General features: G+C 50.2%; 8 protein-coding genes across 8 annotated transcripts; 2 read left to right on the plus strand and 6 right to left on the minus strand.

Moving 5' to 3' along the window:
- Nucleotides 1–310: 310 nt before the first annotated feature.
- On the minus strand, nt 311–3,261 carry PV10_06158 (uncharacterized protein; the record flags this gene model as incomplete). Its single annotated transcript, XM_016370923.1, has 2 exons — nt 311–1,995; nt 2,046–3,261. 2 exons carry the CDS (start codon nt 3,259–3,261, stop codon nt 317–319), a joined length of 2,895 nt encoding a protein of 964 aa, XP_016223216.1. The 3' UTR covers nt 311–316.
- A 472-nt stretch (nt 3,262–3,733) lies between these two features.
- PV10_06159 (uncharacterized protein) lies at nt 3,734–6,243 on the minus strand. The gene has a single exon (XM_016370924.1). The coding sequence runs from the start codon at nt 6,197–6,199 to the stop codon at nt 3,887–3,889; it is 2,313 nt and encodes a 770-aa protein (XP_016223217.1). The 5' UTR covers nt 6,200–6,243; the 3' UTR covers nt 3,734–3,886.
- Nucleotides 6,244–7,397: 1,154 nt separating this feature from the next.
- Nucleotides 7,398–8,773, minus strand: PV10_06160 (E3 ubiquitin ligase complex SCF subunit sconC). Its single transcript, XM_016370925.1, has 3 exons — nt 8,389–8,773; nt 7,909–8,341; nt 7,398–7,855 (listed from the first exon to the last, which is right to left on the minus strand). Exons 1-3 carry the CDS (start codon nt 8,444–8,446, stop codon nt 7,849–7,851), a joined length of 498 nt encoding a protein of 165 aa, XP_016223218.1. The 5' UTR covers nt 8,447–8,773; the 3' UTR covers nt 7,398–7,848.
- A 243-nt stretch (nt 8,774–9,016) lies between these two features.
- PV10_06161 (uncharacterized protein) lies at nt 9,017–11,683 on the plus strand. The gene is made up of 4 exons (XM_016370926.1): nt 9,017–9,441; nt 9,497–9,879; nt 9,935–10,062; nt 10,137–11,683. The coding sequence occupies exons 1-4, from the start codon at nt 9,333–9,335 to the stop codon at nt 11,266–11,268; spliced, it is 1,752 nt and encodes a 583-aa protein (XP_016223219.1). The 5' UTR covers nt 9,017–9,332; the 3' UTR covers nt 11,269–11,683.
- Nucleotides 11,398–13,473, minus strand: PV10_06162 (UV excision repair protein Rad23). Its single transcript, XM_016370927.1, has 6 exons — nt 13,216–13,473; nt 13,116–13,163; nt 12,983–13,055; nt 12,846–12,925; nt 12,036–12,791; nt 11,398–11,979 (listed from the first exon to the last, which is right to left on the minus strand). Exons 1-6 carry the CDS (start codon nt 13,231–13,233, stop codon nt 11,758–11,760), a joined length of 1,197 nt encoding a protein of 398 aa, XP_016223220.1. The 5' UTR covers nt 13,234–13,473; the 3' UTR covers nt 11,398–11,757.
- Nucleotides 13,474–13,706: 233 nt separating this feature from the next.
- On the minus strand, nt 13,707–15,043 carry PV10_06163 (uncharacterized protein). The gene is made up of 2 exons (XM_016370928.1): nt 14,850–15,043; nt 13,707–14,801 (listed from the first exon to the last, which is right to left on the minus strand). Exons 1-2 carry the CDS (start codon nt 14,938–14,940, stop codon nt 13,921–13,923), a joined length of 972 nt encoding a protein of 323 aa, XP_016223221.1. The 5' UTR covers nt 14,941–15,043; the 3' UTR covers nt 13,707–13,920.
- A 278-nt stretch (nt 15,044–15,321) lies between these two features.
- On the minus strand, nt 15,322–16,637 carry PV10_06164 (uncharacterized protein). Its single transcript, XM_016370929.1, has one exon. The coding sequence runs from the start codon at nt 16,456–16,458 to the stop codon at nt 15,415–15,417; it is 1,044 nt and encodes a 347-aa protein (XP_016223222.1). The 5' UTR covers nt 16,459–16,637; the 3' UTR covers nt 15,322–15,414.
- Nucleotides 16,638–17,005: 368 nt separating this feature from the next.
- Nucleotides 17,006–18,914, plus strand: PV10_06165 (uncharacterized protein). The gene is made up of 6 exons (XM_016370930.1): nt 17,006–17,262; nt 17,332–17,469; nt 17,523–17,626; nt 17,679–17,782; nt 17,848–18,483; nt 18,534–18,914. Exons 1-6 carry the CDS (start codon nt 17,234–17,236, stop codon nt 18,609–18,611), a joined length of 1,089 nt encoding a protein of 362 aa, XP_016223223.1. The 5' UTR covers nt 17,006–17,233; the 3' UTR covers nt 18,612–18,914.
- Nucleotides 18,915–18,960: the final 46 nt, after the last annotated feature.

Consider the following 18,960-nt stretch of genomic DNA (forward strand, 5'->3'; position numbering starts at 1 on the left):
TTGTCTTCCCTATCGCACCTTCTTCTCATACTTGAGCTGCTGAGTGCCGGAAAAGGCGTGATCTTAGCATCACACCATCCAAAAGGCTTGTCGATTCATTACCTAGCTACATATGACAGACAAGGTTCAAGCAATGAGACATCAAGCACGTTATGGAGAATGGCCATCATGGTAGGATATTCTTTTGCACGAGATCACTCCCTCGACGCCCCAGCGGCCGATTATCATTGAACAGACGCCCCCGATATCTCGCTAATCTACAATACTGTCACCACCCAGCGGAAGACACCGCAGGGGACAGGAATGGCGACAAGTCTCAAGCCAGTAGTCTCTGGATATCTCGTAAGGCTCCTTCGCGGGACTCTTTTCTCTTTTGAACTCCCTCTTTTTCACCAAACGCTTCGCTGGCCAGCTTTCTCTTTCTGGCTTGAATCTCCAGAACCTCGTCTTCAATGGTACCTTCTACCACCAATCGAATCACTTTACATTGTCTCGTCTGTCCGAGGCGATGAACTCGATCTACAGCTTGATCCTCAATCGCCGGTGCCCACCAAGAGTCGGCGAGAATGACTTGATTAGCGGCGACCAGATTGAGACCCACTGAGCAGACTGAAAGCGAGGCCAGCAGAATTCTGCACGAGTTGTCAGTATTGAGAGATTCAATCGCAGCGTCACGAGCCGTAGTATTCATCTTTCCATCGAGTCGACAGTAGTTCAAGCCATTTTTGATAAGTTGTGCCTGGACCAGGTCGAGGAAAGACGTCCATTGAGAGAAGACCACAGTTTTCACTTGGCTATCCGCGCTGGAGTGCTTCAGCAATTTCACCATGGCCTCGATCTTACTGCTGCTTTCGTCTGGGTCGATGTCGATTGCTTCGTCGTCGTCTTCGCCCATTGCCGCAGCTGGCTCAACCAAGTGTTCGGGTACGAGTTCGGCTCGACAAAGTGGACATTTATGCTGGGTTTCGATGACACGAGTGATGCAGTCCCGACAGAATCCATGTGCACAGGCTGTTATGACTGGGCTTTTGAGGGTATCCAGACACACGGGACAATCATCCTGTGAGTCTATCCGAACCTGGAGTAGATCCTGCAAGGCTTTCTTGTTTGCTGGATTCATGATGTCGACAACGGTATTCTCCTCCACCAGCGCCAACAGCCGCTTCAGTCTCTCCTCTCCGCACATTTTCCAGTGATTGCACGTCTGCCGGAGTCGGAGCAGCACCTCAAGGAGGCTTGTCATGTTGGTATCACCTTTCTTAGCTTTGACCTCCTCCAACATCCCCTTGGCTTCGGTCTTAAAGGCATCGTATCGCTCCTGCTCATGTGGCAAAAACTTGACCGCGTACCTGTGAAATGTGATTCCTGGCAGTTTGAGATCCACAAACTTCATATCCTTCATCCGTCGAAGGCACATGGTCGACATGAGGGCTTGCAGAAGTAAGCGTGCATTTTGACTCCCTAATTTGAGTGGTCTTATCAGCGTGGAATTGAAGATTTCAAACTCTGTCAAGCCCCCCGAGATACGAAGAAACTTGACATGAGAGTAGAGGTCCTTGAGATTATTGACAATGGGCGTTCCCGTGAGAATCCAGCGGGATTTGGCAGCCAGTGTGCTTGCCGCTTGCGACATCTTCGCCTTGGGATTTCGAATTTGATGTCCCTCGTCCAGGACGAGACGACGCCAGGTTAGGGAAAACAGGCCTTTCTTAGTCGGCGTCTTCTCAGGCGTTGACTTGCCGTATTGGAACAACTCTTGTGTCATAGTTTGATACGTTGTGATAACAATGTCATAGCCCTTGAGTTCCTTTGCCGATTGCCCTCGATTTCCTGGACCGTGGTAAGTCAGCACACGAGGTGCGTACTTTTTTTTGGTGTGAGACGCAGCTTGTTGGCTCCAGTTGCTCATTACTGACAAGGGCGAGATGATCAAGGTGGGACAGCCGTCCTTGTTCGGGTCGGCCATGATGAGGGAGATAATCTGAATGGTTTTCCCTGCGACGATTCGTCAGTCCCACTTCGTTGATTGAAATCCCCTTACTTACCAAGACCCATATCATCTGCTAGCAGACCACCACTTGCGAATTCTGGAGGTTTGCTCACAGAAAAGTTGGTGGCTATGTTCGTGTAGTAGGTTCCGACTTTCTTCCACATCTGCACCACATTGTCACCAGTCGGGGGCCGCGGCGATTCATGATCCAACATCCACTGAAGTCCCTGTCTCTGATACGGGAGCAGTAATGTCGCAAGTTGATCAGGTTGTTCGGCCATTGGCAACATTGACAGAACATCTTCTCCAGCGCCGAGCTTCTTGACTGCATCTTCAACAACTCGAGGATTAAATATTGAGGTTCCCGCGAGGATTTGTTCCATGTCGGCATCTTGCTGACTTCCGCCAGGCGTGGCGAAATTGCTGTACTTTCCTGGTCCATCGTGATCAAAGACGACATTACCCTTCTTCTTCATAGCTTCAATCGCCTTCTCTCTTGCCTTTCTCTGCTTCTCTGCTTCCTGCTCACGCTTCTTGCGGTCTCTCTCGCTCTTGTTGAACTCGTTCACGGGCAATCCCAGGGTCTGCATTTGCTGTGCGAGAGCTGGACCAGCCACTGGATCATTTGTGCCAAACAACTTGAGCCCGATGGGACAGTCGTAGAATGATTTTGGGCCAGTCAAAGCACCTTCGATCAACAACGACCCAGAATCCATCAGTGATGCCAGTTTTGCCGCCACATTCCTGCCTATGTGACCAATCTGATCTCGCAAGACATTGTCGATGCGGATGGCATTGCTGTCATAGGGATTCCGTGGCTCACGACGAACCCTGACATACTCTCCGACTGTGGCTCGACCATCGTAGAACCGACATCCCACGATCTTGGTGTTGAGAATTCCATAGAGCTTGTAATTCTCGTAGACGTCATCGTCAAAGTCCTCAGTCAGGTCGATTTCTCGCGCAATGTCTGCTTCCTGCTCCTGGGTGGAAGCAACCCAGCTGCCACGTTGAGACTGGCTATGGGTTTGGTCTTGATGAATTGATCGCTGGCTTGTGTATGATTGGCTCGATGCAGGTGAAGGCCGAGCTCCGCTTGGACTTGATGACGATGGTTGGCTTGATGCAGAGGGTGTAGGGAGATAATTTCCACGACCATGCGTGGAAGAGAAGGATGAAGTTTGGCGAGGGGCTTTGAAGACAGGAGTTTCAATGAAATCATCATCACCAGTGAGGTCTACCGTCTCAATTCCACGCTTTGACCGTGACATTTTTGTCTGCCAGTCTGCCGAATGGACCTTTGGGATCCGTTAGGTCCACTGCAGATACACCCTCGAATCAATGACAAAATACCAGCGAAGGAGAGAACGCGGCGATGATGGAGATACTTGCTGGAACATGTCAATTGTATGTGAGCTGCTTAGATTTTGTCAAGACATTTGATATGGGGTGGTTAAGGAACGTGTAGTGACAAACAAATAATTGTTGACGCGTTTCACGCCCTGCCCTGCGCAAGGGTTTGAATCATGGACCTTTTGCCAACCTAAAGTTAGGCGTGCGGGTGAGACGATTGGGGGTGCCGGGGTATCCTGCAGCGTTTCGGGCCCTTAAAAGCTTGGTACTATGGTTAAAGCCAGGCGAATGGTGAGTGACGACCTCCCCATTTTACGGCCCTCGGGCCTTTCCACCCATCTACAGCAGAGTCCAACAAGTTTTGGAGAGTTACTAAGTTATTTAATGATACGCGGACTGATTGATCAGGTAGCTATATACCTAGACTACTAAGCTCACTTCATGCATCATCGCCGCGATGCGATGATCGTTCGTCTAGCTAGCACTAACCTTCTCAGCTGGCCATGTCTCTCAATCCATGCTCACAGACTCAAGGGGCCCAGGTCAATCTTCATCGTCTTCCTCTTCATCGGTGTCCATTTCAGGATCGATGGTAGGGATTTCGAAATCACTCTCGTCACTATCGGCAATCTCCATGTTTCTGCCTTGCTGAGCATTCAGCGGAGTGTTGTTCGGCTGTCCGATAAGCTGTGATGCAGGGACGAGTACTTCTTCTGTCTGGACTTGAGAGGTAAAGTCAGAGGCAGCAGTGGAATATATCTCCTTGCCATCTTGACTATCACCCTGTATGGTTATCATTGCGCTTTTGATTGTATCATTTTCAGAGCGTGGTTTTTTGGACTCCGGTTCTTCGCCTGCGGGGGTCGCTGAGAACAAGCTCGGCAGTCTTGGATTCGTTTCTTCGAGTGGTCGTTTTAGCGGTGATTTTGCGCGATGGACATCCTCTGCAGGTGGAACCTGCACATCAATTGCGGGAACCTCTTGATCTTTATTCTCAGTTCCTTGACCATTTGAATGCACAAAAGTGTTGCTGACATCTTCGGAGGTATGACTATCTCCTGTCCGTTGATTTGTCGATGGTTCAGAGACTTGGACGGGTCTGATTGGGAATCGAGGCCTGAGCAAAGCTTCGACCGCTGGAAGGTTGGGACTGGATCGGGCCAGAAAAGGAAGAATACTAGCATTTGTGGCTTTCCCATTCTTGGAGATTACTGGGTTCATCACACTGGCGAGCATCGCCTCTCTGTGGTTAAGCAGTATCGAAAGTCGATCTGCCTCAATTCGTACTTGTCTCGTTAAGAGCATGTAAGCAGGCGGCCCCAAAGCGATAGGAAGCAACTTCCAAGCAGCCTGGTAGATCGAGGTATGATGATTGAACGAAGAAAGTGCCGTTCCTTTCGTGGCAGTTGCTGAGAATGAAATGTCTTTCACTTGGTCTGTACTCTCATTGCTGAACTCTGCGTGACCAGACTTAAGATCACCACAACATGAATTGATCAGATTCGAGAAAGCTTTGCGGTCCACGTCGAGGTGCTGTGGACTCATCGTCTCAAGAATGGCTCTCATGAGATCATAGCTCGCCTCTCGGACTTTGACGTGGAACATCATTGTTCCTGTCAGTTCAAGTATTTGATTGATGATGATCTCGTACAGAGGCAGGGTAGCTTGGCCATACGTCGAGATAGCGGTTTGAAGGAGGCAAAGGCATGAGACATGAAGTCTGGGAAGATTCAGAAGTAATTCTTCCTTTTCTTCCCTGCTGACCTCAGAGTGAAACTTCAGTCTACTGCCACCTTGTGCCTTACTATCTGCCACCGTGAGGTCCATGAGCCGCGAGATTGTATCGACAATCATCCCCAGTCGTACAGGTACTGCTTGAGAGGTCGGTGTTGAGATCAGACATTGCAGCCATGCCAAAAGCTTTGACAGTCTGGCACATCCAGAAGTAATACCAACCCACCCTCCCATGCCGAGCTTATCCGTGTTGCTCTGCTCCGGTGGCTTGGATAAATCTCGCCTTGTCAGCGACGTTAGCAGAGAAGGATCATTGCTCTGATGCTCTTCAATGACACCTCTCAACACCTGGTTCGATATATCGTGGATGGACTGAATCAGACTGCTAGAGGCTTGAGTCCATTCCTGAACTATGGCAGCCTTGGGTGCGCATGAGATGAGAGAACAGAGCAATTCAGTTCCCAGAACGATGCTGGTTTCAGTGCTATCATCTTTACTCAAAAGGCTCAAGCAGATTGGTTTGATCCTATTGACAAAAGGACGGAAGACAGTCGGATGATGGGGTAGTAGCCGAAGCCAGCATTCCAATACAGTATCAAGAAGTGGACTTGCAACCAAAATGGTTTTTCCTTCGGTGGTATTGATCGTCATTGGTCGAATGAGATTAAGGCAAGCTGAGATCAAAGTCGGCAGCAGGGGAGTGGTGATCTCTCGTACAAGTGAAGGTTGATCTTGTGTGAGCACAAAGAGTCGAGTGATTGTGGTGAGGTAGAGCTTCTTGACTTCGGGTGTATCTGACTTGTTTAAACAGCTAAGCAGTCCTCTCGCCCATGGCGCAGAAGATGCCAGCAGTTGAGGGCCCCCATTATCAATGAGTGTCTTGATAAGAATACTAGCCGAACTCCGTCCTGACGGGTTTCTGTCCTGGAGTAAAGACGTCACACGTGTCTTAAGTCTGTGGCCGGTGACAATGGAAGCATTTTCCTTGGAATCCAGGAATAATTTTTCCAGATCATGATTGGCAAGGCTGGAGGCTAGAAAACTAGAAATCCGAGGTAAGTCATCCACAGGCGTCACCGTGAGGCGATGAATAGCAGATCGCAAGGATCCATCATGCTGCATGGCCGTTCAAGTCATAAAGTATGACGATTCTAGTGAAGATGGACTATTTTGCTGTGGACAAACATTTTCGGCGACAGGGGATTTGCATAAGTTTACCATGCTATCACGTGATTATATTCCGATCTCCATGCGGGCCCGTATTGAAAGCTCCACCGTATCACATCGGCCGTTGACTTGCTACAGCGAAGCACTTTTACTCAGCCGAAGTACCTCTCTTGGCGCAAAAGCTGCCAAGCCCACACGCAAAATTCAGGGCCGGCCCACCTCCACCAAAGAAGCGCAGGACACAAGCGTTGATTGAATCTTGAGATCTTTGGTTCCTCTCTTCTCACATCTCCCTCGTCAATCAACCACAACTCGTTGTCGCTCGACTGCAGTCAAGATGCCGGTACGTCTCATTCATTCAGCAAGCTGCTCTTCGATATGATCGATCTCGCCTGCCCTTTGCCCTCCCTCGTTCGGGTTACCATGAACAAAGAACTGTCAACCCCAGTCAGAAAGAGGTGGAATTCCTACACGTCGGACCAGCAGATTGAGGATTCATTTTCAAAAGGATAACAATATACTGACAATATCATCTTCTCAAACCACAGAGCCACAAATCCTTCCGCACCAAGCAAAAGCTTGCCAAAGCGCAAAAGCAGAACCGACCCATCCCACAATGGATTCGACTGAGAACTGGCAACACGATCAGGTTAGCATCACCCTCGCACTCCGACACCCTCACCATTTTGTCACCTTTGGCATTTCATCGTCTCGTTGAGGAGTTTGGGTTTCGCTGGAAGATGGACAATGGCCCATGAAAGAGACGCTGGTGTGGCCAAAGGTGGACAGCATGGTATTCAGGATCATGCTGCCAGAGAGATATCGGGCCGCCCGCTTCCAATAGACATACACTAACAGGGTTATTCTACAGATACAACGCTAAGCGGAGGCATTGGCGCAAGACCAGAATCGGAATCTAGATGTTTCGACGGAACAGAGAATGCGGAATCGTGATGGGAAAGGATCAAAGCAGCAAGATACTGGCCGGCTTGTGCTGGGTAGCAGCGTTGCAGCATTGAGAAACGGAGACCATGACAGCCGGACAACTGAAAGATTCTATCAACGCCTGTCACTGGGTCCGAGGCTGAATTCAAGGGCCACGATTGAATGAAGTGTGCATATGCCGTCCAGAGGCGCAACGCAGATGGATTCCGGCATAACCAACTTATCTGGTTTGTCTAAAACTAAGATCAATGAATCAAATTAAACATTGCGCCCGCAAATCACTTGTCTAGTCTTCGAATATTCGAAAGGTCGATTGGTACGAGAATGGGGCTGGTGTTTATCCAGTTTAGATCTCACGTGTTAATCGCTCAGGATATAACCAAGTGCTTGCTTGTAGTACTATTGACCCATGAACTAGGGTAGGAGTAGAGCCCCCACATTCTGACCACTATGTAGGCAACCTCGTGGGAGACGAAGTTGCGTTGGTGAGATGGTCAGAGGACCGAAATGACAGTGGTAGGGGAATACCATAGCAGCAATGCCCAGATCAGGATTTCGTCAAAGTCATTGATCACCACTCCACCCCAAACTCCCCCGGATGAATATTCCCTAAATGGCACAACGCCTGCATATGAGATTGGCATGCAGCTCTCGATGGTTCATCGACTAGGGTCAAGTCAGTACGGACACCAAATAGTCACTTTGTATGGTTGACTTACTCCTCAGCCCATTCATTTTCACGACGGATCTGATCTTCCTCCTCGGGAGTGAAGTCATTCTGAATGTTGAAGGTCTTGCGAATCTCCTCTGGAGACTTGCCTTTGATCATGTTGGCCACTGTCTTGCATCCAACATCCAGAAGAGGTTTGATGTCGAGGTAGTTGGCGGCGAGAATGATTTCAAAGAGCATCTCTTGATCCACCTGCATGAACTTTTGGTCCCATTCTTCAATGTCGGTGGTCTTTTTGCGCGATTCGGAGTCATCCTCGTTGGTGGAGGGGGGGTCGTGCTTGTGATGCTCGCACCAGTTGATGACTTTTTTGAGGACTGCAGCGTTCACGTTGGGAATTGGAATGGCCTCTGTGATCCCTTCTTCTCCCAGATCGCCCACCATGTTCTTGATCAAGACTGACCTCTCGGCAACGTCACGATCTGTGAATCAGTAAGTAATTGCAGATGGGCCAAATGAACAAACCTACCAACTGGGATATCTTCCCCATCGGAGCTCTGCAGGTACAATTGCGCTTTGGCCGACATGTTGAAATCGATTTGATGGTTTATATGTGATGTGTAATGTCTAGGCTGGGGATGGAGTAGTTGAAATATCAAGCAGAGGGTTGCGGGTTGGTCTGCAGGACGAAAATGGTGGGATGGGAGGGAATGGGCAGGCCGAGTAGGCTTTAAATAATGGGAGGATTGGGTGAGTCTGAGAAGGTGAGAAATGAGGAAAACGAGCCAGTTGTGTCAGATGTAGTGATTGACCACGTTGGGAAGTGAATAACGAGATTCTGACAGGGAGAAGGTGACTCTACACATGCGAGGTTGTTGCGTTTGTGACGACGGTTGCGATTACTACAAGCTGGGGGGCTGCGGAGTGCAAGATCCCTTGGCAGGTTGTTCTTGCCGCCACCGGATGGGTTTTCGGGCGAGCGCCTTGCTGTAGCCCTTGCAGCCTGAGTTCAAGAGCCGCAAAGATGTTAAAACCCACGTGACCTTATGGGTGACATCACATGTCTGCATGCAGTTAAGGTCAACAGGCAGAAGGTGCCACGGTGCCACGGTACTGACTGGCTTGCAGAAAATCCAATGGATCTCGACTACCACGAGAACACCCCCACAGACTCATGATCCTATGGCAGTACTTTGTCAAGATTGTGCTGTAATGAGATTGACCACCCGCTCTGATTATTGACACTTACTCTCATTGCCACGACAGTATTATCTCCGGGTTTTCATTGTGCACAGGAATTCTCGAACGCGTTATTGCGACGCGCCCCCTTTATCAAATCCCTTTGTCCATTTTATCTCCAACCCAGAACAATCAATCAATCAATCAATGATGATTTCAAGCTACGCAAATCCCAGGTATTCACTGAATATGAAACGATCTACATTGCTGCCTGCGCGGTGACTACGAATCAGCATGTGGCGCTTGACCTACCTGGGCCTGTTTGTCGTTCGTGCCTACCTGGCCCTTTGCCCAAGCTATCTCCATCCGGATGAAATCTTTCAAGGTCCAGAGCCTTTCGCAGGTAGGTCTCGAACAAGATCTGTTAACCATCTCGAGACTCTAAGTATCTCTTCTAGGCCACATCTTTCCCTACCCTAGCCACCCAACATGGGAGTGGACCACCTCCCGTCCGATTCGCAGTGTCTTCCCACTGTGGCCATTTTATGGTCTGCCCATGACACTACTCAAATGGCTGTGGGCCGAGGAAGAAGATGGTTTGGTCGACCCGGCTGTCATATACTATACTCTGAGGCTTGTCATGTTCGTGCTTAGCTTTGTGCTTGAAGACTGGGCCATCCATGAATTGGTCCGGTCTCCTAGTCATAGGCGAAGCGCATTGCTGCTGGTCACATCCTCATATGTGACTTGGACATTCCAGACACACACGTTCTCGAACTCTGTCGAAACCCTCCTCGTCCTCTGGAGCCTCATCTTGATTGAGCGCATCGTGAGTGAAGATGTAGGTCCCGTTATTTTGCGATCATATATCTTGAACGGGACTAAATCATTTGTAGAAGCGTTCAGCCATTGCTGCGAGCGTCGTGCTTGGCTTCCTGATCGTTTTTGGCACCTTCAATCGAGTCACCTTTCCAGCCTTCATTGTGATACCCGGCATTCAACTATTGCCACACTTCTTGAATAGGTAAGCGAACCCCTTGCATAGACGACCGTAGCCGGGGACATGGTTTAGGTAAAGGCTGACACATACTACTTTAGACCCTTCTGCCTTCTCGCACTCGTCGCCTCGGGCTTGTTCTGGACATTAAGCGCCATCATCGTGGACACAGCATACCATTCGAGTCCCGCCTCCACGCGGTCATTTTTCGCATTGTATGAACATCTGATTAGCAAGCCTGTCATTACACCCATCAACAACTTGCTCTACAACAGCAAAACCGGAAATCTCGCCCAGCATGGGCTACATCCCCACTACCAACATATCCTGGTCAATCTTCCCCAGTTGCTTGGGCCCGCGCTGGTGGTTCTGATTGTCTCAGCCTACCCATTTAATGCCCGGGTCCTAAAAACCATGTTAGGCAACCCTCGACTAGCATCAGCATTTACTGGTACCGTCTTGCTCAGTCTGATCCCTCACCAAGAGCCTCGATTTCTCCTCCCAACGATCCCACTATTACTCACCAGCATCCGGCTTCCGACAAGTCGCTTTTGGAACCGAGCGTTTTGGATCAGTTGGGCGCTATTCAACGGCATCCTGGCGGTCCTGATGGGCATTTACCATCAGGGCGGAGTCATTCCGACGCAACTGGCCGTGCCATGGCTGGTGGTGCACTCGACCGAGGCGACCAATTCCACCGCACACAACGTCGAAGTCTTCTGGTGGAAGACATACCCACCACCGAATTTCCTGCTTGGGCCGACGCCGCCACACCCGATGACGAGGCAGCCGCTCAACATCTCGAGCGTGCCACTGATGGGGTTCCCACAGAAGGAGTTGGTCTTCATGCTGATGCAGCACATGCCGAGCTGCGACCCTCTGCTGAGCGATCGTATGAGCATGCACCAGGTAGAGACCGACATCTATGTGGTTGCGCCGCTGTCGGCCTGGCGCCTCGAGGATCCGTATCCCCCCGTCGACGACTTCAGCTTCTACATGGAATTCAACCTGCCGCCCGCGGCACTGACCCTTACCAACCTCGCCACCTACAGACAGCACCTTAATTTGGACGACATGGACTTTGGAGGTGACGGCGTGTGGAACACCTTATCTCGCGTCGTGGGTCGGAGGGGATTGGGCGTCTGGAGAGTCGAAAGTCTATGTCCAGATATGGGGCCCCATGACGGCCGAGAGGAAGACGGGACCAATGCAACCTCTATCTTGAGCATCTAGGTTCTTCACGAGGGAGTCGAAGAAAGACGACCGATCAAATTATCAGCTCTAGTCTTGGGTCTCCCGATATCCAGATGTTATCCACGATGACTTTCGCCAGCCGTTGACACCGAGTCCCAGTTCTAAGGTGGCAGCTCATGTCACTCATTCCTGTCAATTTGGGCTACACCATCGTCCTACGACTGGTGCTGACTTGATTATGCACTTGGCAGCAGTCTAGCATCGGGTGGACTACAGTAAATTGGGACTTTGGAAAACACGAACAGCTTCGATTTGATCTGAATGGGAAAGAATATGACACCAGTGTCTTATCGACCTTAGCCCCAAGCCTGACGCATATCCTCCATCAGATGATTCGCAGACTGCCGTTGGAAAACCCGGCGGCCTGGTAAATAGCGACTGCTTTAATGTGCACCCAATGTTGAATATTCTTAGTAGTGCAAATCAGGATGTACCCTAACCATGTAGTTTCGCCTTCGCTCATATTTCTCATTGCTCGTCATCGTCAGGTTGATCGAAAAGAAAGTTGGCCGCGAGTTCTTCATTTCTGTCGCAAGCGATATATGCCTGTACGACCTGGTCACGAGAAAACCCAAGTCGACACAGACGTTCAATAGCCTCACTCTCTTCCACTGTCACACTAACGGCAGTCGCTCCAGGGGGAAGCGGACCGGTATCGCCGAGGCCGCCAATTGCATCGCCTCCAATGTCCTAGGATATGATTAGCTGATGAACACGATTGAACCTTGGCTTGAGATGGATCCTACCTCGGCGAGCAACTGCAAGAATTGCTCTTGGTTCTGCCCGATCATTTGCGCAAGTTGGGGATTGCCTTCGGCGACCTGTTGCAGGATGGGTTCGAGCATGGCAGGCTGTTGTTGGACGAGTTGACGGAGCTGTTGGAAATGCGGGCTATTTCTGAGGAAATCAATGTTTTGTGTTGCGCCTGCACCCGCTCCAGCACCAGCACCAAGACCGGCAGCAGCTCCACGGCCACCGGCACCACCGCGGGTTTGTTGACCAGCCTGCGCAGCAGCTTCAAAGAGGTTGACATTATCATCGGAGGTTGCTGGCTGAGCTGGATTTGCGGCAGGTGGCGAGACAGGAGCTGTACCCTGAGGAGGCTGTTGTTGCTGTTGCTGTCGCTCTCTCTGTTCTTGGAGGACAGATTCGGGAATTCCACTCAAGAGATATTCAATTGCTCTGTCGGGGTTGAAGAACGCAGCACGAAGCGCTCGCTCGATCTCGGGTTTGGCGAAGCCCATTGCCTCCATCTCGCGGACAGTGGCCTCATTGCGATTGCCAATGAGGAATGCAGATGGATCATTCCATCCGGCTCCGCCTTGTCCCTCGGTGGTCGCGGCAGTTGCTTGAGCAGGGGTGGGCGTGGAAGGTGCATTCGCTGTAGTGGAGGACTGGGCAGGCTGAGGGGCGGGTGGTGGAGCAGGAGTAGAAGCAGTATCTGCTGGAGCAGGCGTTGATGGACCAGCCGCTGCTGCCTTCGCAGCCGGAGCAGGTTTGGGCTATGTGGTTGTTAGAAACACCACTGTCAAGCGCTGGAAACATAAGCAACTTGCCTTGCTGATCATACACACAATGAAACCCTTCTCTTCGATCTTGTACGATTCGACCGTATTGGCGTCAGCGAGAACCTTACCTAGTACGGCGTTAGGCTTTATATGGTCATGGAGAACGGTCAAGGGGATATATATACCAGAATAGATGAGTTTCTGAGTAGATGCATCCCATCCTTTTTCGGCTGCCACTTTCTCCTTCACCTGCGCGATCTGTTGAGGGAACGTCAGTAGGGAGCACAATTTATGATTTCCTATCAGCAAGGCTCGTACCGTATCCGTAGGCTCGGCATCGATGGTGAACTTCTGTTGCTTAAGGTCCTGCAAAGCGATCAGCACGAAAAGCGGGAATTGGAATGAGGGAGGGACCGACTCTGAAAGACAGCTTCATCTTGCCCCGCTACACCAGTCAATCTGGAGATGTCGTGAGAGGTTCTGAGAAAAAAGGTGGGTTTATTGATTGATATCCTGTGCCTTTAGATAGGTCAGATGGATAGATCGATGGTCGGTGTTGTTGAGGGAGAGTTCGATGTGAGGAGGAATGGAAATGGATGCGGGCGAATTGAGTGCGGACGATGAATCGATGTTGAATGACGAACGCCTCATGTGCTCCTGCCTGCGGGATTGTCACCACTGGGAGGCAAATAAGTTACAGAGGTAAGTAAGACTAAAAACACGAAAAGCGGGACCCAAAGCACTGGTTGTTCAGGTGACTGGCTGAGGTGGCACTAACGCCCTTTGGCCCCTAATTCTAAGCAGGTAGCCCCCAAACTCAACAGCGAAGCTGCTATTAAGTAGCCTAACCAAAGACCAAGATGCCTAGGTACCTACTTAAGGTAGGTACAAACAACTACCATACTGTACCTAAAGTCTGTGATTGTCTATCTAGTTCTATGCGAGATCGCGTAGTGGCGCTCAAGTCACACCATTATTCATTTATTCATGGCTACTCATAGCGTGGAGTCAATCAGGCTGCACCGACGACTGTCGTTACCACCGCCAATGAGACGCATCCCTCAGAGGTCAATGTCGCTTTTGGTCGCCCATGCCTAATTATCCAACAGTCGGTGCACAGTCCTCAAGGGGTGCTGTTTTCTGCCTTGCTCTTCCTGCGCTTCTTGGGAGTGGCTGCGTATAGAGCACTTTTGTCTCCATCAGCAATGGCCTTAGGCGCTGGTACCGCAGATGCTGCCCGCGATGGTAGAGGACTGCCTGTGGCTGTTGGTCCAACCGCTCCTTTCGCTAGAATTGGAGGAGGATCTCGTGCTTTGTTAAAGCGGAAATTTCCTGGCTCCCCAACCAGTGGAACTTGATCCATGTATTCCTTGCCATATTGGAGTGTCATACGCAGAGCATTCCACAGAGTTTGTTGGCTGCTATCATCCGATTCTTCGATTTGAGACGAAGATGAAGGTTTGTCTGTAGAAGAGGCTTCGGCCTCTGCCGTAGGTCCATCTTCAGTGCTTGATGGCAATGCCCCTGTTAGAGCCTGTGCAGTGGATTTCTGACTAGGCTTGGAATAAGAGTGGCCGTGCGAGGGAGTAAAGGTTGACAGTTCGGACGGTCCAGAAAACATCTTGTTCAGAGTCCCCACTGTGTTGAGCATTCTGTAGTTGAGGACACTTGCAACAGAAGGGGCCTGATAGATCACATCGTTGACAATGTAGTAATAGCCTAGAACGGTGACACCGCTTTCTGACTCGTTCTCGCGGTGCTGCTTCCGAATGACCCAGACGTTGGACGCCTCACGACCATTTGGGCCATCCACAAAGACCTTCTCCTCGAGCGGGTCGTGGTCGACTACATATTGGAGCCCTCGTTGATGACGGAGATTGGCTTCGAATTTCTGCCTAGTTCCCAGAATGTCGTTTTGATTTGGCGTGTTAGTCCATTGGGTGGTGAGAGATTGGTTTCCGGAGACCTGATCGAAGAAGGGCGAGGTTGCAAAATAGAAGAGTACTGGCTTTGTCAGACTATAACATACTAATCTCTGCGCTGAGGACATACCATTGTTAGAGTGCAGATATCCTCCATTCCATGCAATCCACTGAGGGTCATAATGAGCCTTCTCGGTCAAGTCCTCCTTTGCCTCGGTCATGTTGGTTGTTCTTGTAGAATGACGGGGAGTCGTTTCATTTTGTGGAAGGGTGGTCAAGTAGGAAACATTGGCCACGCGCAAGGCAAGCCTTTGAGGAGGCTATGGCTTCGAGATCGGTAAGAATACCTAGGGGAAGATGAGACCTTGAATCCCGTGGTCTGGAAGGGAGTTCTGATATTTCTTGGCACAAGACCTCCTGCCATATTCACGGGTTTGTATCACGTGTTTCCCGTGCAAGCGATATTAAAGTGACCCACATCTCTTCGCTGGCATCTACCACGATCACCAACTACCTCAAACTGCTCTTCCACTCACTATTCCTTCTTGCGGCCAACACTTGAGAGTAATCTAAAGGGTGACTGAAGATAGAATGAGTAGTAATATGTTGACCTATTGAAATGGGCATTATGGCTATCAAAATACAACTAAGTACTAAAATTCAATTCTGACATGACTAACTGACTCTCGCCACGATCAGGCGGTGATGCCATTAGCATGACCATTGATACCATTCACATGGCCATTGGTAGCCTTCTTCTCGGACGCAGCTTCATACTGGATTGCAAAACTATAGGCATCATCGTAGTGAATTGCCCAGTATGCATCCCAGATTTTCCTAGTGATGGGTCCAAGTCCACCTCCATTGATAGGAGCTCCATCCAGAGTAGTGATAGGCATAACTCCGCCAGCCGTAGTCGACATGAAGACTTCATCCGCCTCGTAGATCCAAGCAACAGGCACGACTTGGACTCGCACCTCAATACCGTTCATCCTGGCCACATCAATGACACTCTTCCGCGTCACACCCTCGAGACATCCACGATCAGGAGTGTAGACAACACCATCCTTGACCATCAAAATATTGAAACCCGCACCTTCAGTAAGATTACTATCTCCGTCGGTGAGGAAAGGGTAATCAGCACCACGATCCTGGGCCTCAAACATTCCTCTCGTCAGATCACCCCATTGCAGGTTTTTCACCGTCGGATCCATAGCTCCCGGAGGAACACGTCGAACTGTTCTCGCAACAATGGCCTTTCCACCAGTAAGTTGCATTTCCGGCTCCATGACCCAGACATAAGGGATGATGAACATGTAGAGGTTGTTCTTCAACGGTTCAGCCGGTTTACTTCCTCGGACGCCTTTAAGACCTCTAGTGACGATTATCTCGACAAAGGCGTCGCGGATGCCACTCTTGGCAACCATGTCCACGAGGGTTTGCTTGATTTGTGCTTTTGGGATGGGAAACCGAAGGCGGATCTTATGGCAACTGGATTCTAGTCGATCGAGATGTTCGTCGAGACGGAAGAACCGACCGTCCCAGACGGCGGGAACGTCGTAGGTCAGATCGCTGTGCATGAATCCTTGATCAATCAGAGGGATGCGAGCGTCGGCGATGGGGACTAATTCTCCCTCTACCCAGGCTACGCCTTGTGCAAATGAATTGGTTTCGTAGGTGGCTTCGAGAGCGGTTTTGCGCGCGTTGTACGCCGCGAAGACTTTCTGCATGGTGGCCATGATGTCTAGAGGGGAGGATGGGAAGATGGTGAGGGATGAGTTAAGACTATTAGATCACTCACATATAAGTATCTGTTGGCTACATGAAGAGCCAGCAGATGGTCAGGAGTACTTTGTCACTTAAATGTATTATCGACATCGCGCTTAGATGAAGCCAGTTAGAAGGCCTTACAGCTGAGGGGTCCCAGTAAGGAAGGGGAGGAGATCTCGATTGCCAGAAAGGGTAATGTGAGATAAAGGTGGGTTGCTGGAGATGCTGGATCGTTTTTTCCGGAGCCGAGGCCAAGATGATGAAGGGCGATGAGTGAATGGATGATGGCGTTGATGGCGTGGCATGCTTGGATGGCAAAGGGCGTCGAAACAAAAAACCATATCGGCCCCGCCTGCCGATAATGGGAAACTCATCCCCGTTGTTAAGCGCTGCGACCGCCTGTCGGGCTGTGAATGCCCCCCGAAGCCCCGACCCTCTCAGGCCACGTGTGGGGCAGAAGACCGTTTATCAAAGCTAACAAAAGATGGACGGTACTGGACATGCTCGACGAGATCATTCGAAGTCTAGATTGACTCACAACACTCAGTCGATATAAGATACGAGCTTCTGTGCCGAGCTTACGGACGTGAAGGAGCATAATTACAAAACACCGACGCCGGCCAGAACTACCTTGGGAGATTTGACAATTTAATCTCTCGAAGCTGGTGAGATAATAGTTTTATATTTTTGACGTCACTTGGCCTTTATCCCACCCAAAGTAATTCACGACCAAATCCTATCAACATGGGGGAGAAGAATGTCGTCGTCGTCGGGTAAGTCTAAGGAAGACTTGTATGAAGTGAACTCGAGTTGTTCTAATCTTTTCTCTTGTTCTATGGCAGAGCTGGAGTCGCTGGGTTGACGACGGCCCTCCTCCTCTCGAGGAAAACTGGCTATAAAATTGTCGTTGCTGCGAAGCATATGCCCGGTGACTACGACATTGAATACGCATCTCCTTGGGCAGGAGCAAATTATATGCCGTCAGTCAAGGCCCCTGATCCATAAGCCCGATGCATTATCTAATTAGTCACAGTGTGTCAATACGTGGCACAGCCGCGGCGGAGTGGGATAAGAACACATGGGGACCCCTTGAGGACCTTGCGCAAAATCACCCCGAAGCTGGAGTTCATTTCCAAGGTACCCAGATATCACCCTCCCCGTTGCAAAATCTCCCTAAGTTGTCGTAAAGATTGCGAGATCCACAGCCGGGCCAAAGACGTTGGATCAGCAACGGCGAACTGGTTTGCCGAATTACTGTCGCCGAGCCCATGGTTCAAGGAAGTGCTGCCAAATGTAGGTCGTGCCCTTTGCAATGGTTGCATATCACCAATACAATACTGATGGAGAACCTTGACTAGTTCCGAGCTATACCAAAGGAATCCCTTCGACCTGGTATTGATCATGCCACAGTCTTCACGTCTGTATGCATAAACACAGCCATATATCTGCCCTGGCTGGTCTCACAGTGTCTCAAGAACGGAGTTGTGTTCAGAAGAGCAGTTTTCAAGCACATCTCCGAGGCATCATCTCCGAGTATTCATCCTTCGAACAAAGTGGACCTCGTGATCAACTGCACAGGGCTCATGGCTTGTCGACTAGGCGGTGTTGAGGACCAGTCGGTTGTGCCAGCAAGAGGACAGATTGTGATCGTCCGCAACGACGCTGGCAAGATGCTTGACATTTCCGGTACCGATGATGGGGACGACGAAGCATGCTACATCATGACAAGAGCAGCTGGAGGAGGAACGATTCTCGGCGGATCCTACCAGAAGGGGAACTGGGAGTCTCAGGTGGACCCCAACCTCGCAATACGCATCATGAAGAGGGCGGTGGAGCTTTGTCCATCATTGACTGGAGGAAAGGGCATTGAGCATCTTGACGTGATCCGACACGGTGTAGGACTGAGACCTGTTCGAGAAGGAGGAACAAGAATTGAGAAAGAGAAAATCGGAGGTGTGTGGGTTGTGCATAATTATGGCGCTGGCGGAGCTGGCGTAAGTAACTCAGTTGTCCTTGGGAGTTTCCATTACTGACAGAGTCTTAGTACCAATCATCCTATGGATGCGCCCAAGCTGCAGTGGCACTGGTAGAGGAGGCGTTTGAGGTCCGAGCAAGATTGTGAGGAGGTGCGCCAGCAAGAGGGTTGCGACATTTCCTGTTGGAATAATTTGTAGATCTATCAGGCGAGAGGGCTCCAGATCAACACCATACCTTGTAAGACGCAATGGTGAATTTAGTCCGAGGTTCAGATATGGTATTACTCCACAGATTAGATCACAAACGATGTTGGAAGTTGAGTGGAAGATGCATGGATGCATTCATTCAGTCAGATATTACCCTTTTAGGAAGGAGAGATCATGCGTTCCAGGCTGCAGGACGTCTGTACGTAGGGCAGGTACGAGTCAAGGGTCGTCCTTGCATCCGGGCGTGAACTACTTAGCGGACATTGCTATGCCTTGGCTGGCGCTGAT

The sequence above is a fragment of the Exophiala mesophila genome (assembly GCF_000836275.1).
Source record: "Exophiala mesophila strain CBS 40295 unplaced genomic scaffold supercont1.4, whole genome shotgun sequence".
Lineage (NCBI taxonomy): Eukaryota > Fungi > Ascomycota > Eurotiomycetes > Chaetothyriales > Herpotrichiellaceae > Exophiala > Exophiala mesophila.

Excerpts from the sequence above, each read along its gene's own strand:
- PV10_06164 (XM_016370929.1), bottom strand. The coding sequence starts at position 16,458 with ATGGCCACCATGCAGAAAGTCTTCGCGGCGTACAACGCGCGCAAAACC.
- PV10_06165 (XM_016370930.1), top strand. The coding sequence starts at position 17,234 with ATGGGGGAGAAGAATGTCGTCGTCGTCGG. Across the intron at positions 17,627-17,678 it reads AGCTGGAGTTCATTTCCAAG|ATTGCGAGATCCACAGCCGG; the intron begins GTACCCAGATAT and ends GTTGTCGTAAAG. Across the intron at positions 18,484-18,533 it reads ATGGCGCTGGCGGAGCTGGC|TACCAATCATCCTATGGATG; the intron begins GTAAGTAACTCA and ends ACAGAGTCTTAG.
- PV10_06159 (XM_016370924.1), bottom strand. The coding sequence starts at position 6,199 with ATGCAGCATGATGGATCCTTGCGATCTGCTATTCATCGCCTCACGGTG.
- PV10_06161 (XM_016370926.1), top strand. The coding sequence starts at position 9,333 with ATGTGGCGCTTGACCTACCTGGGCCTGTTTGTCGTTCGTGCCTACCTG. Across the intron at positions 9,442-9,496 it reads AGGTCCAGAGCCTTTCGCAG|GCCACATCTTTCCCTACCCT; the intron begins GTAGGTCTCGAA and ends TATCTCTTCTAG. Across the intron at positions 10,063-10,136 it reads TTGCCACACTTCTTGAATAG|ACCCTTCTGCCTTCTCGCAC; the intron begins GTAAGCGAACCC and ends ATACTACTTTAG.
- PV10_06160 (XM_016370925.1), bottom strand. The coding sequence starts at position 8,446 with ATGTCGGCCAAAGCGCAATTGTACCTGCAGAGCTCCGATGGGGAAGAT. Across the intron at positions 8,342-8,388 it reads TGGGGAAGATATCCCAGTTG|ATCGTGACGTTGCCGAGAGG; the intron begins GTAGGTTTGTTC and ends ACTGATTCACAG.
- PV10_06163 (XM_016370928.1), bottom strand. The coding sequence starts at position 14,940 with ATGACCGAGGCAAAGGAGGACTTGACCGAGAAGGCTCATTATGACCCT. Across the intron at positions 14,802-14,849 it reads ATATCTGCACTCTAACAATG|TACTCTTCTATTTTGCAACC; the intron begins GTATGTCCTCAG and ends TGACAAAGCCAG.
- PV10_06162 (XM_016370927.1), bottom strand. Across the intron at positions 12,792-12,845 it reads TTGTGTGTATGATCAGCAAG|CCCAAACCTGCTCCGGCTGC; the intron begins GCAAGTTGCTTA and ends ACAACCACATAG. Across the intron at positions 11,980-12,035 it reads TCTTGCAGTTGCTCGCCGAG|GACATTGGAGGCGATGCAAT; the intron begins GTAGGATCCATC and ends ATCATATCCTAG.